At 37.8% G+C, this 12,996-nt stretch overlaps 2 protein-coding genes across 5 annotated transcripts in view; one reads left to right on the plus strand and one right to left on the minus strand.

Moving 5' to 3' along the window:
* Positions 1-334: 334 nt before the first annotated feature.
* On the minus strand, positions 335-12,099 carry tdp1 (tyrosyl-DNA phosphodiesterase 1). 2 transcript variants are annotated; one of them, XM_088991508.1, is made up of 16 exons: positions 10,476-12,099; positions 8,708-9,304; positions 7,774-7,817; positions 7,638-7,693; positions 7,468-7,564; positions 6,600-6,634; positions 5,626-5,718; positions 5,366-5,536; positions 5,213-5,291; positions 4,384-4,560; positions 3,519-3,567; positions 3,367-3,433; positions 3,180-3,287; positions 1,811-1,913; positions 761-866; positions 335-677 (listed from the first exon to the last, which is right to left on the minus strand). In XM_088991508.1, exons 2-16 carry the CDS (start codon positions 9,288-9,290, stop codon positions 604-606), a joined length of 1,842 nt encoding a protein of 613 aa, XP_088847634.1. In that variant the 5' UTR covers positions 9,291-9,304; positions 10,476-12,099; the 3' UTR covers positions 335-603. The 2 variants fall into 2 exon arrangements, with proteins under 2 accessions (XP_088847634.1, XP_088847631.1); XM_088991505.1 differs by lacking the exon at positions 10,476-12,099 and having other exon boundaries at positions 8,708-10,401.
* A 105-nt stretch (positions 12,100-12,204) lies between these two features.
* eprs1 (glutamyl-prolyl-tRNA synthetase 1) overlaps positions 12,205-12,996 on the plus strand; it is a 34,944-nt gene continuing 34,152 nt past the window's right edge. For all 3 annotated transcript variants that reach the window (XM_088991503.1, XM_088991504.1, XM_088991502.1), the window contains exon 1: positions 12,205-12,337. In XM_088991503.1, the coding sequence (XP_088847629.1) occupies positions 12,295-12,337 (43 nt within the window). In that variant the 5' untranslated portion in view covers positions 12,205-12,294. The remainder of the gene's footprint in view (positions 12,338-12,996) is intronic.

Here is a 12,996-nt window from a genome sequence, read left to right on the forward strand (position 1 = left end):
TTTTCGAGCAAGCTGCATGTTTGCTTTCAACACTTAGCTTGTAGTAGACGTGCACATTGCCACCATGACGTCCCTGAGCCACTGCTGAAAAGGACGCTTTGATCCTCTGCGCTTTCATCGAGAACTGCTTCATGTCACAAAGATGGCACAGCGTGTTGAAGAATGACTCTGTGTCTTTGTGTTGTCATATTATTGGTTATTTGTTTAATTTTTTTGTTCATAATTCACATCACAAAAAATATCAATTAGCTAGCTGGCTAGCTATTAGCTGGCTGGCTGTAAGCTGGCTAGCTGTTGGCTATCTATTAGCTATGTATTTGCTATCCATTAGCTAGCTAGCTTTCTATCTATTTGAGTTACTTTGAGGATGAGTGATCGCTGCCGCGTGTGGCTGCCGCTGCTCACCTGCAGAAAAAAATATCCTGTGACTGTAAATTGTCCTTGAGAGTTTTGAATGGCGCTTATAAATGAAATGCATTATTATTATTATTATTATTTTATTATCATCGATCGTACAAAAATATAAAAAAAAACATACAATTAACAAAAATGTGACAGTGTCAAGCACAAGTAAAAACATGAATTGAAAAGTGTCCACATTTTTTAGGAAGGAACCCAAACGTTGCCGTGAGTGTCTGGAGCTTTGCTGTATGGAATGTTCCAGATCCAAGGTTGATCTGTGGATAAAAGAGAAAAAAGTAGCACGACTTAATTTCTAATATATTTTTATATTTAAGACATTGTCATAAAATGTATATACCGTCCGGGTTGTAACACGTCGGGGGTAGATCAAATGGCACTGGGAAACCAGAAGATGACGACGAGATGGGAAATGGATTTTTTTGAACCGGGAACGTCGTCATGTTCTGCAAGAGAAAAAAAAAACAGGAATTGTACAGTGATAACTTGGCTTACAAACTTAATTGGTTCCCAAAGTGTGTATCCCAAAAATGAATTTCCCATAGGAAACCATTAAAATTAGAATAATCCGTTCCCAGGTCCCCATAAAACATAATTTTCTACTTTCTAATTTTCTAAGCCTTAAAACTACACAACCTTATTTTATGTATAATAAATGTGCTATGGTATGATAAATAAATAAGCTGTACTGTCTAATAAAGTCGTTTTATTGACCTTTGTGATGGTCGTTGATAGCTTGATGGAATGGAGTCCTCAGCATTAAACTCTTGATGAGGAACGTAGCCTTCTTCTGTCGCCATCTTGAGGAATGATCCCTTGTAGGTGCTTTCGCTGCGATAATTTTACCTTGTTCCTCATCAATTGTGTTCTGTTTAGCTGGGTTGATAGCTTTTTGCATCAAGTGTACAGATGGCTTGTGCGGGTTGTTTGTAGAGCCTGATTGATGGGAATTTTAACCTTGCAGTCTACACTCCGCCTTTGAACTATCAAAGTTGAAACAAGTCCAAATTTAGCTGTTTTCTATTCATTTTGTCACTATCTTTCTGTCGTCTGCCTGAATCTTTAATATTTAAACCACCTCCCCCCCACTGCTGCATTCTTGACCAATCACGTGGCCTTAACCGAAGACTGGGGGCGGGGAATAGAGGACAAAAAAACAAATGTTAGCTGCCATTTTATTTTTTGGGAGAATGGAAACTGATTGTGGCGCTCCGTGTGTATCCCGAAAAAAAGTTTGTACGCCAAAGCAAAATTTTCATAAAATTAACGTTCGTAAACCGAAAAGTTCGTAAGCCAAGGGGTTCGTAAACCGAGGTATCACTGTATTTTCTTTCAAAATAATGCACTTGAACATAAGCCGTATTATGTGTGTGTGTGTGTGTTTTCTCACAAAGGCCGAGGGCACGAAGAGGACGCCAAGCTCATAGGATCGAACCATCACTTGAGTGTTGTTCTTCTCCAAAGCCCCCCACGCAGCTTTGGACAGGTTGGCGCTATAATGATGGTAAGAATTGTTAACTCATTCACTGCCATTCATAAATTCATTCGGGAATTGAAAATATGACGTAGAGCGCCATTCCCGAAATACATGAATAAATAAATAAAATAAGAAATAAACAGATAAATGAGATAAAATTAACTAGCAAATTAATTAGTTGGATAATAAAGTTGACTGGAACCAAATATGTATTATAAAAAAGCAGCCAGTGCCACTGAAATTAGATTTTTTTTAATTTAAAAAAGTATTAACTCATTCACTGCCATTCACAAATTTATTCAGGAATTGAAAATATGACATATTTTCCGAATTTGTTCAGGTTTTGTTTTTACATTCTTGGGTGCCAATAAAGCGCTGACCATGACCTCTAGCAATATTCTTCCCTTCCACAAGGGGGCAGCATTTCCCTTTTTTCCATGTTAGTGCTTTGTTCCAGATTTAGCTGTTGCTAAAGCGCTATTTTAACCAATATGTATTGCATTGTATTTTGTACAGCCGCCCCCATTTCAAGTTCCTATAACTCCAGATCCATATAATTTAGGAATTAACTATTTTTTTTCTGATGAAAGAAGAGAATCTATGATTTCTTACACTGTATTGAATGTTTATATCGTCCTAAAATTTCATATTCTGTGGGTCCTGGAATTCAAGTGACAATGACAAAAACCCTGGCACTGGAGTGGACAAATTTTTTGCACATTGTCTGGGAGTGAATGAGTTAATGATATTTTTTTTACGACATGTGAATGATATCCACGTCGAAAGAAAAAAAATACACATGCCTTAAAATACAGACGGTCCCCTACTTACAAACATTCAAGTTACAAGCAACGATACTGTCAGAGATGTTCGATCGGACACTGTAGACAAAAGCTCGCACCCAGAAATATTGTCTTTTACTGCCGGCAGGGAACAAAGTTATTCATGGCAGACGCCCGAATTCTGCGGCCCTCTACCAAGCTATTTATTGAGAGTATATGCAAATTTAAGTAAGTAATTTATGCAAATTTAAGTAAGTAATTTAAGCATCTATTTTATTAAATGTTTATTCTTCAGTACAAACCAATACAGGGTACTTATTCAAGCCTTAAACATACTTACATAAACCTTAAACATGCATTCCATCCAAAATATCGCACTGAATCAACTTATGAACAAATTCAACTTACGAACAACCGGTCGGAACGTATCTTGTTCGTAAGTTGGGGACCGTCTGTCCACACCCAATTTTTCATGGAGCAAAATGCATCGAATCACCAACCTGGTGACAAGGAACCACGCCAGCTGAGTGAAATCAGGCGAAGCCCTCATGTACGTCTTGATATGCGGCATGGCGTGAGTCCGCCCCGTTGCATCTGCCTGCCATCGGCTTCACATAACAAACAAACATCCTCTCAATATGATCAAAATATCATTTTAGTGCAATACATTCATGTGCGAGATCATACTGAAAGTAGGAGTGAAGCCAAAGTTGCTTCTGCGCTGTCTGGATGCTGTAAGGGAGCGAACCGCCGGCTAATGAAAGAAGACGAATCTCAATATATAATAAATACCCCGAATGAAACCAATTTTGTTCAATTAAAATGCTTTAAAAAATTACCGGGATAGCCTTCCAAACTTGTCCTGACGTCTTCCACTGATGGATATAACTGCAAAACAAGTTATACAAAAAGAATTGAAATGTTAAATAATTAGACGTGTTAATACAGAAAAGGTCAAATTGAATTCAGATTGTAAGTGCAGCTGTGCTTTTTAGATTTATCCTAAAAAAGGAATAAGAAATAAAATTGTATTGTTGTTATTATTGTTGTTATCTATTAGCTATCTATCCAGCTAGCTAGTGGGCTAATGGCTGGCTATCTGTTAGCTATCTGGCTGGCTATCTATTAGCTATCTATCCAGCTGGATAGCTATCTATTAGATATCTATTGGCTAGCTAGTTGGCCGGCTATCTAATAGCTATCTATTGGCTAGCTAGCGGGCTATCTGTTGGCTAGCTATCCAGCTAGCTAACTATTTACTAGATATCTATTGGCTAGATAGTTGGCTGGCTATCTATTAGCTATCTATTGGCTAGCTAGCTGGTTATCTGTTGGCTATCTATTCAGCTAGCTAGCTATCTATTACCTGGCTGGCTGGTTAGCTGGCAATCTATTAGCTAGCTAGCTAGCTGGCTATGTATTGGCTATCTGATAGCTAGCTAGCTTTTTATTTATTTGAGTTATTCCATTGCATCTAAGTGTCCTCGAGAGTTTTGAAAGGCGCTTATAAATAAAATGTATTAATATTATTATTCCGGGTTGAGTGAACCCTGGCGCATGTGGCTGTTGCTGCTCACCCACAGAAAAACTGATCCAGTGACTGTAAAGTGACCTTGAGAGTTTTGAAAGGTGCTATTATTATTATTATTAAATAAAAATAAAAAAACACCCCAAACTCAATATTTTGGTGGTGACGAATCATACCAAGTGAACAGGGGGGTCGGGCCGAAGAGCCGATTTGCCCAACGTGGTCAAGGTGCGCTGGAACTCCCCCGCCAGCCATTTGGTTTTGTCCACCCCCATGGAGCCGATGCTGGAGAATTGGCCCACGACGGGCCACTGGTCCTCGCCGGGGATGCCGTTGGTCTGCTCGGAAAGCAACTGCAAACCAGGGGGAGGGGAGGGTGAGTGAGTGAGAGAGAAAGAGAGAGAGAGAGAGAGAGAGAGAGAGAGAGAGAGAGAGAGAGAGAGAGAGAGAGACAGAGAGAGAGAGAGAGACAGAGAGAGGTAGGGAAAGAGAGAGAGAGAAAGAGAGAGTTACAGAGAAGAAGAATTCCTGAATTTGTTCGGGTTTTGGGTTTTCTTGTTTGGGTGCCGATAAAGCGCTGGTCAGACCTCCGGCAATGTTTTTTTTTTTTCCCTATCCACAAGGGGGCAGCATTTGCCTTTTGTTCATGTTAGCGCTTTCTTACAACTTCAGATATTGTTAAAACGTTATATAAACCAATATCTATATCATTGTATTTTGTATAGCCGCCCCCATATCAAGCTCAGATAACTCCAGAACCATGTAACTTAGGAATTAACTCATTTTTTTTTCTGGTGAAAGAAGAGAGTATAATTTCTTACGCTGAATTGAATGTTTATGTAGTCCTAAAACTCAATATTCTGTGGCTGCTGCAATTTGAGTGAAAATGACAAAAACCCTGGCATTGGGGTGGACACATTTTTGCCCCATCGTCTGGCAGTGAATGAGTTAACACAAGATGCCATTTTTTATTTTTATTATTATTATTTTTTTTTTTTTTTTTACCTTCCTGAGCCTGAGGTGGCCCCAGCGCTCCATGTCCGGCCCCAAATATCTGCCAGGAGTGGAGCCCACCAGATATACCCTAATAACACATCGACCATAGACTGAATGAACGTCGTGACGCTATTTTGCATTGTGAATCGAACAAAACGTTACCTGGTCTCCGATAGGTCGTGCTCTTTAATCCGCTGGATCCACTCTTCCAACTCGGGCGCTCGGTAAGATACCAAATATTCCAGCAAATCCCTTTTGAAAAAGGTAGGCGACTCGCCGCAAGTGTCGCTGCTGCCTTTTGGTAACCGTGGAAACAGAGGACTCATCCACATCCTGGTAGAAGGATGGCGGTGTTAAAAAAAAAAAAAACAGTCACTCGGACATGAGTTCAAGTTTTCTAAGTAACGAAAAAAGGGAAGCACCCTTGCGTCTTCTGGTACCAGTCAGCTCGGATTAGGTTGGAGGTTAAGATGATGACTCGGAAGCCTTCGTCATACCACAGTAGCATCATCTTCCTGCAATTAATCGATCCATAAAATAAAATAAAATAAAATAAACAACACAACACAATAAAATACAAAACAATAAAATAAAAAACAATACAATACAATACAAAACAATAAAATAAAATAAAAAAATACAATACAATAAAATAAAAAACAATACAAAACAATAAAATACAAAAAAATAAAAAAACAATAAAAACAATAAAATAAAATAAAAAAACAATACAGAACAATATAAAATAAAATAAAAAACAAACAATAAAAAACTATAAAATACAATAAAATAAAAAACAATACAGAACAATATAAAATAAAATAAAAAACAATACAAAACAATATAAAATAAAAAACAATACAAAACAATAAAATACAAAACAATAAAAAAACAATAAAATACAATAAAATAAAATAAAAAAACAATACAGAACAATATAAAATAAAATAAAAAACAATACAAAACAATAAAATACAAAACAATAAAAAAACAATAAAATAACATAAAAAACAATACAGAACAATATAATATAAAATAAAATAAAAAACAATACAAAACAACAAAATACAAAACAATAAAATACAGTAAAGTCTCGTTATATGGATATTCTCGGGAGTCGGAAAAAATATCGATATAACCGGACTATCGATATATCCGATCCTGCGGCATGTAAATTTTCTCCTTGCGTTCATAGAAATAGTATCGTAATAAGCAGTACTATCGATATAACCGATATCGATATAACGTAACTTTAATGTACAATAAAATACAATAAAATAAAAACAATAAAATACAATAAAATAAAATAAAAAAATAAAATAAAATAAAAAACAATACAAAATAAAATAAAAAACAATACAAAACAATAAAATATACTTCTAGGAATCATTCATACGTGTGATGCGTGCCAAAGGCGATGTCCAACTTGGCCTGTGAAGTAAAAAAAAAATGTTCGTCATGACTCATCTTGATGCGTGTTAAACTCATTCACAAATTTATTTTGGGAATTGAAAATACGACTTAGAGCGCATTCACAAATTTATTTTTTTTTTTTTTCATGCTTGGGTGCCGATAAAGCACTGGCTATGGTCTCTGTGTCAGAGATGTTCGATCGGACACTGTGGACAGAGACTCGAACCCAGAAAGATTGTCTTTACTGCCGGCAGGGGATGTAGCCATTCATGACAGACGCCTGAATTCTGCAGCCCCCTGCCAAGCTATTTACTGAGAGTATATGCAAATTTAAGTTGAAGATACATTAGTAAAACATAGTTTTCGTGATTAGAATACCACACCTCTTGAGTTCTAAGCACTAACAGCTGTACTTAACAACTTCTTATTCCCCATCACTATGGCAATGATTTTTTTTTCCTTCAACAGGGAAAACATTTCCCCTTTTTTTCCATGTTAGCGCTTTGTTACAGCGTCAGCTGTTGTTAAAGTGCTATATAAACCAATATGTATGTAATAATAATAATACATTTCATTTCTAACTACCTTTCAAAACTCCCAAGGTCACTTTACAGTCACAGGATCGGGTTTTCTGTGGGTGAGAAGCGGCAGCCACATGCGCCAGCGTTCACTCAACACGGAAGTAACTCAAAATAGATGGAAAGCTAGCCAGCTAGACTCTCAGCTAACTAGCTAGATAGCCATATAGCTAATTATCATCGCTCAAAAAAAAAAAAAAAGTTGGGAACGTCGCCTTTCAAGACATAAACAAAAACATCATCTCAGTTTTTCTCAAAAAAAGTGCACTCTACCTGGCAGAAGCGAATGTGAGAGAAAGGTTGAGCCTGTTGCACCAGTCGAGCCTTGGCCTCCCGTTTGTCCCCATGGACAATCAGTACAGGACGATCCCTGAGCAACAATGGCAACTCGGTCCACCTCAAACGTCACCGTTATTGATGTCATCTTTGTGATGGGAACTCACCTAAACTCTGGAGGATATTGTTGAACCATCCAGGCAAGGTCGAAGCAGTAGTTAAACTGTCCCAAACAATTTTTTTTATCATAAAAAAAAAAATGAAGTTGACGCATATGATTTGCTTTATTAATTGAAAACTCACCTGAACAGACTCTTTTAGGGTGCCAAATAATGGTGAGAGGACATCTGCATATAAAATGAAGCGAAATTTACCATGACATAATACATATACAGTGATACCTCGCCTTACGAACGCTTTAGCTAACGAACTTTTCGCCTTACGAACTTTAAAATTCGTGAGAATATAATTTTGGCAAACGAACAATTTTTCGGGAAACACACGTAGCGCCGCAATGAGTGATGTGTCCTTCGCGAACGAGACGGTTCTTGAACGAAGCTGGAAATGGCAGCCGGCTTTTTTTTCCCCCTCTATTCCCCGCCCCCAGTCTTCGGTTAAAGCCGCACGTGATTGGATCCCCGGTACAGGAGGTGAGGGGACACACAGAGAGAGTGAGAAAATGGGTAGAAAACACAGTGAAATTTGGACTCGTTTCAACTTTATTGATAGTTCAAAGGCAGAGTGTAGACTGCAAGGTTAAATATCCCATCAAACAGGCTCCAAAAATAACCCGCACAAGCCATCAGTTCAATTTGAAATGAAAAGACAAGCAAGGAAACCAGCTATTGATGAAGTTTCTGGTGTGTCTGCATGCATCTGTTGCAATATCACAACTTCCAAGATGTACATTCCATCAAGCCATCAACGACCATCACAAAGGTAAATAAAATGACTTTATTATACAGTACAGTTTATTTCTTTAATGACAATACAATAGCACATTTATTATACAAAAAATAAGGTCTATTTTGTGTAGTTTTAAGGCTTAGAAAGTAGAAAATTGTGTTTTATGGGGACCTGGGAACGGATTATTCTCATGTGAATGTTTTCCTATGGGAAATTAATGTTTGGAATACACACTTTTTGCCTTACACACCCTTCCTGGGAACCAATTAAGTTCGTAAGCCAATGTATCACTGTCTGTAAAAGAAAGAATAATTTGCCTGTTTTAACTTACCTCTGATGTGCAAGGCGCCATTGTTATACTTCCTGTCCAGGCCTGTCACCTTGTTGAGGTAGAAGCGAAACATGTCATCTAAGCAAGGAACGTTGGACTCAAAGAAGTCATCGGGCTCGTCCATGTAGTAAACGCGTCCGTGGGGGCTCGGAGGACGTTCGTTTGCCACTTTCCTGCGTTTGGGACTCGGAACTTTCCTCGCCGGTGGTGAGCTAATGTTCTTTTTAATATCATCATCATCATCATCATCGCTGTCAGACAGCACCCAGCCGGAGCCGTCGGACACGTCTAGCTTCCTTTTCCCAGTTAAAAATGGAGATGATTCATATTTAACGGGGTATGTTTGATTTTTTACAGCCTGCTGTCTGGCCTCAGAACCGATCACCAGCGCAGGTATCGGAGATGGATCCGGTTTCACCTCCAGGGACGTGGCCTCGACTTTAGGGACGGGGGATGGGGGTGAGGTCTGGTTTGAGGAGGTCGCTGGAAGGGGCTTGGACAACGTCTTGACTGCAAGAAGGTCATCGTCGTCCTCTTCGCTGCTTGAGACGGTCCACTTGCCGTGTTGGCTGGCCTCAGACATCTGCGCACACTTAGCTAAAAAAAACGGAAACATATTTTTGAGTTGATTTGTCTTTAATATAATTACAGTGATACCTCGGTTTACGAACCCCTTGGCTTACGAACTTTTCGGTTTACGAACGTTACATTTATGAACATTTTACTTTGGCATACGAACTATTTTTCGGGATACACACGGAGCTGCCACAATGAGTGATGTGTCGTTCGCGAACGAGACCGTTCTGTTAACAAGAAAATGGCAGCCGGCTTGTTTTGGTCCTCTATTCCCCGCCCCCAGTTGTCGGTTAAAGCCATGTGATTGGTCAAGAACGCAGCAGTGAGGGGAGGTGGTTTAAACATTAAAAACACCGGCAGACGACAGAGAAAGAGAGTGAGAAAATGGAGAGAAAACAGTGAAATTTGGACTTGTTTCAACTTTGACAGTTCAAAGGCAGAGTGTAGACTGCAAGGTTAAAATATCCCATCAATCTGGCTCCACAAATAACCCGCACAAGCCATCTGTACACTTGATGCAAAAAGCGATCAACCCAGCTAAACAGAACACAATTGATGAGGAACTAGGTAAAATTATAGCAGAGAAAGCACCTACAAGGGATCATTCCTCAAGATGGTGAAAGAAGGTTACGTTCCTCAAGTGTTTAATGCTGAGGAAACCGGACACTCCATTCCATCAAGCCATTAATGACCATCACAAAGGTAAATAAAATGACTTTACAGTTTATTTCTTTAATCATAATACTATAGCACATTTACTATACATGAAATAAGGTATAGTTTTGTGTAGTTTTATGGCTTATAAAATTAGAAAGTAGAAAATTATATTTTACGGGGACGGATTATTCTAATTTTAATGGTTTCCTATGAGAAATTAATTTTTGGGATACACACTTTTCGCCTTACACACTCTGTCTGGGAACCAATTAAGTTTGTAAACCAAGGTATCACTACTACTAATTTGTAATAAACACTACATATCCTAAATATTAAACAATGAAGCAAAATATTACGTTATTACAGTATAGAATTATTATTAAAATAATTAAGGGAAATAATGTTTACCTGCTTTCTTTTCAACCATTTCCATTGTGCATGCAAATGTGCAAAGCAACTCGCATCAATGGTGAAAACAGATACGAGCGAGTATTGCATTCGCGGTAAAATTACAATATTTATATTAATGTTTTACCTGAAAGTCACGCTGCTGATGTGGATTTAACGATGTCGCGCGTGTAGATATTTCAAAATCAAATAACTTCCAAGAAAGAGGAGCATCGGAAGAGAGTCGTGTGCGCTAAAAATATATATCCGGGTGGAAACTCGGAGAAAAAAAACATCGGGAAGGTGCTTGCATCGGAATTATGACTCCGGGTAGAAACTCCTCACAAATATTTGGATGTAAAAAGTACGGCAGGAGCGGGACAATGTGCTCGATGGTCGTGTTTATTTGTTTTGTTTTGTTTTTTTTTTAAAGAAAAAGGAACCAGGTAATTCGTCGATGAGTTATGAAAAAAATAATAGCGTTTGTGTAAAATGTTTATGGATATTTTATTTTCAATCAAAAACTGCCCAATTGTTCAAAAATCATGTTTTTTTAAAGGAAAGGGAACCTGGTCATTCGTAGATGAGGTATGAAAAAAATAATAGCGTGTTTTTAAAATGTATTTCAGTCAAAAACTGACCAAATTGTTCTTGGTTATGAATGAATTGTTTACTCGTTTTTTTTTTTTTTACTTTTGCAACTGCGGTATTGAGATCAATATCTTTTCTGTGTTACCAAGTGATTAATCCAATGTCTAAATCTAGACCAAAAAAGTCAATTCAAACCCTCGATCTTCGATTCGAACCTTTAGCTCGGGATGTGAGCACACATTTTCCAATACCATATTAAAGTGCATTTAAATATCTTTCAAAAGATGTATAGATTATTGTTCTGTGACAAATAATAATGAAATAATTGAATTTTTAAGTTTCGAAATATGAGGGGATTTTCTGCCTGTAATTACACAGTCAAAACAATGAAAATCTGTGACCGAGTTCTTTATTACAGTTTAAACGATCATAACTTTTTTTGGTAGATCTTAACAATGGTACCATTAGGAAGCTTTTGAAATTCAAAACAACAACAGAAAACACAAGAAAATATTGAAAATGTAAATGAGCAAATATCAACGATCGAATGCAGGCAGATTTTCGGAATAAATCAAAAATGGCTGTCACTGAATACCAGGAAAGAAAATTGCGAGCTCTAGAAATACATATGCTAATGCTTCTTTATTCTTGAAACGTGGCAGTTATGGAGAAAAATATATATTCTAAGACTTCTATGAGTCATAAAAATACAACTTACACATCTTTATAAATTGTAGTGTTAGCAAAAAGAGCGCAAACTTCAATCATCCCCCTCCCCATTTCTCGTTGTCATATTCGGAAATTTCAAGAACCAGCACGAAGGGAAACGTGTAATACGTCATCATAAACTGCATATCTTGGAAAATCTCACGAAAAACCATTACATGTATGCAATAATACGACTGCGAGTACATAGTGCGCTCGGTTCACTGGACAGAAACAATCGCGGTGGAATATATAGGTCACTGTTGCGTACCTACTTTAGTTTTAGAACTGCCAGGCCGATGTGACGACAACTGCTACTGATCTACCCTGTTTCTATTTCAACAAATACATTATTTAAACATATTAATATTTATAGACAGACAAAACGTTTTTTCTAGCAAAGCCCGTCAAATTATTCAGATGTCTGTTTCAAACATTTCCAACAGTTTGCCACTGCACGAGCGCGACATTTCTTTTCTTTTTTTTTTTTACCGCCAGGTGGCAACAGTGAGCCACGTGGTAGACAAACCAAACCACGAAGAAGCACGGCCGTCATCTCCACGCTCCTCTTGCGGTAGTGTGCCGAGCTTGTTTGGTATCCATTTACTGCCATCAGATTTGATAGTCGTAGTCTCTTTTCGTCCACGGAGAGAAGGCTATTATCCTACACCATGGCGTTAAACCTGATGATCAACACGAGCAACCCGCCTTTAGGTGAGTGGCAATTTATGGTTTCTTTTTTTAAGAATAATTGACACCACGAATCGCTGGCTAGGCTGCTAACTTGCTATTAGCACGGTTACGTGTCCATCAGTGGGATCAAAACACATGCTCATCAATGGCCATTTAGCCTATTTTGTATCGATATCTTTATTTATATTATTTGTTTGTGCAAAAACAAATCTCGCTTCAGCAGTTTGGAAGCCTATTGCACCACCAAAGCAAATAAAAACAATGGCAAAATCAACACAACGTGTAATGGAATAATGTGCGCTGGTCTCTGCAAACATTATCACGTCCCAAAAAAAAAAAAAAAAAGAATGACCATAACTATAACACCGTTCGTATGAATTAAAGTCACCTTTCGCATCCGCTAGTGGGGCGTGGACGTCAACCAGTTACTGCTCCTGTATTCGTGGCACTCAAAACTGAAGGCATAAAAACCGCTAAATGAATAATGGTAGCTAATTTTGACACAAAAAAAAACAAAAGTTCCACTTAAATAACCATAACTTCCACGCACGTAGTTTATCGTAAAAAAAAAAAACAATTTAATATGAAATGAAATTGGACGTTATGTTAAAGTGTCACCCGTGTTGCATCAGCTTGTAAATTAACCCGAATGAGCGCAATTAAATCGAATGGATAGTTTT

The sequence above is a fragment of the Hippocampus bargibanti genome, linkage group LG03 (assembly GCF_051943395.1).
Source record: "Hippocampus bargibanti isolate YZ-2025 linkage group LG03, ASM5194339v1, whole genome shotgun sequence".
Classification (NCBI taxonomy): domain Eukaryota; kingdom Metazoa; phylum Chordata; class Actinopteri; order Syngnathiformes; family Syngnathidae; genus Hippocampus; species Hippocampus bargibanti.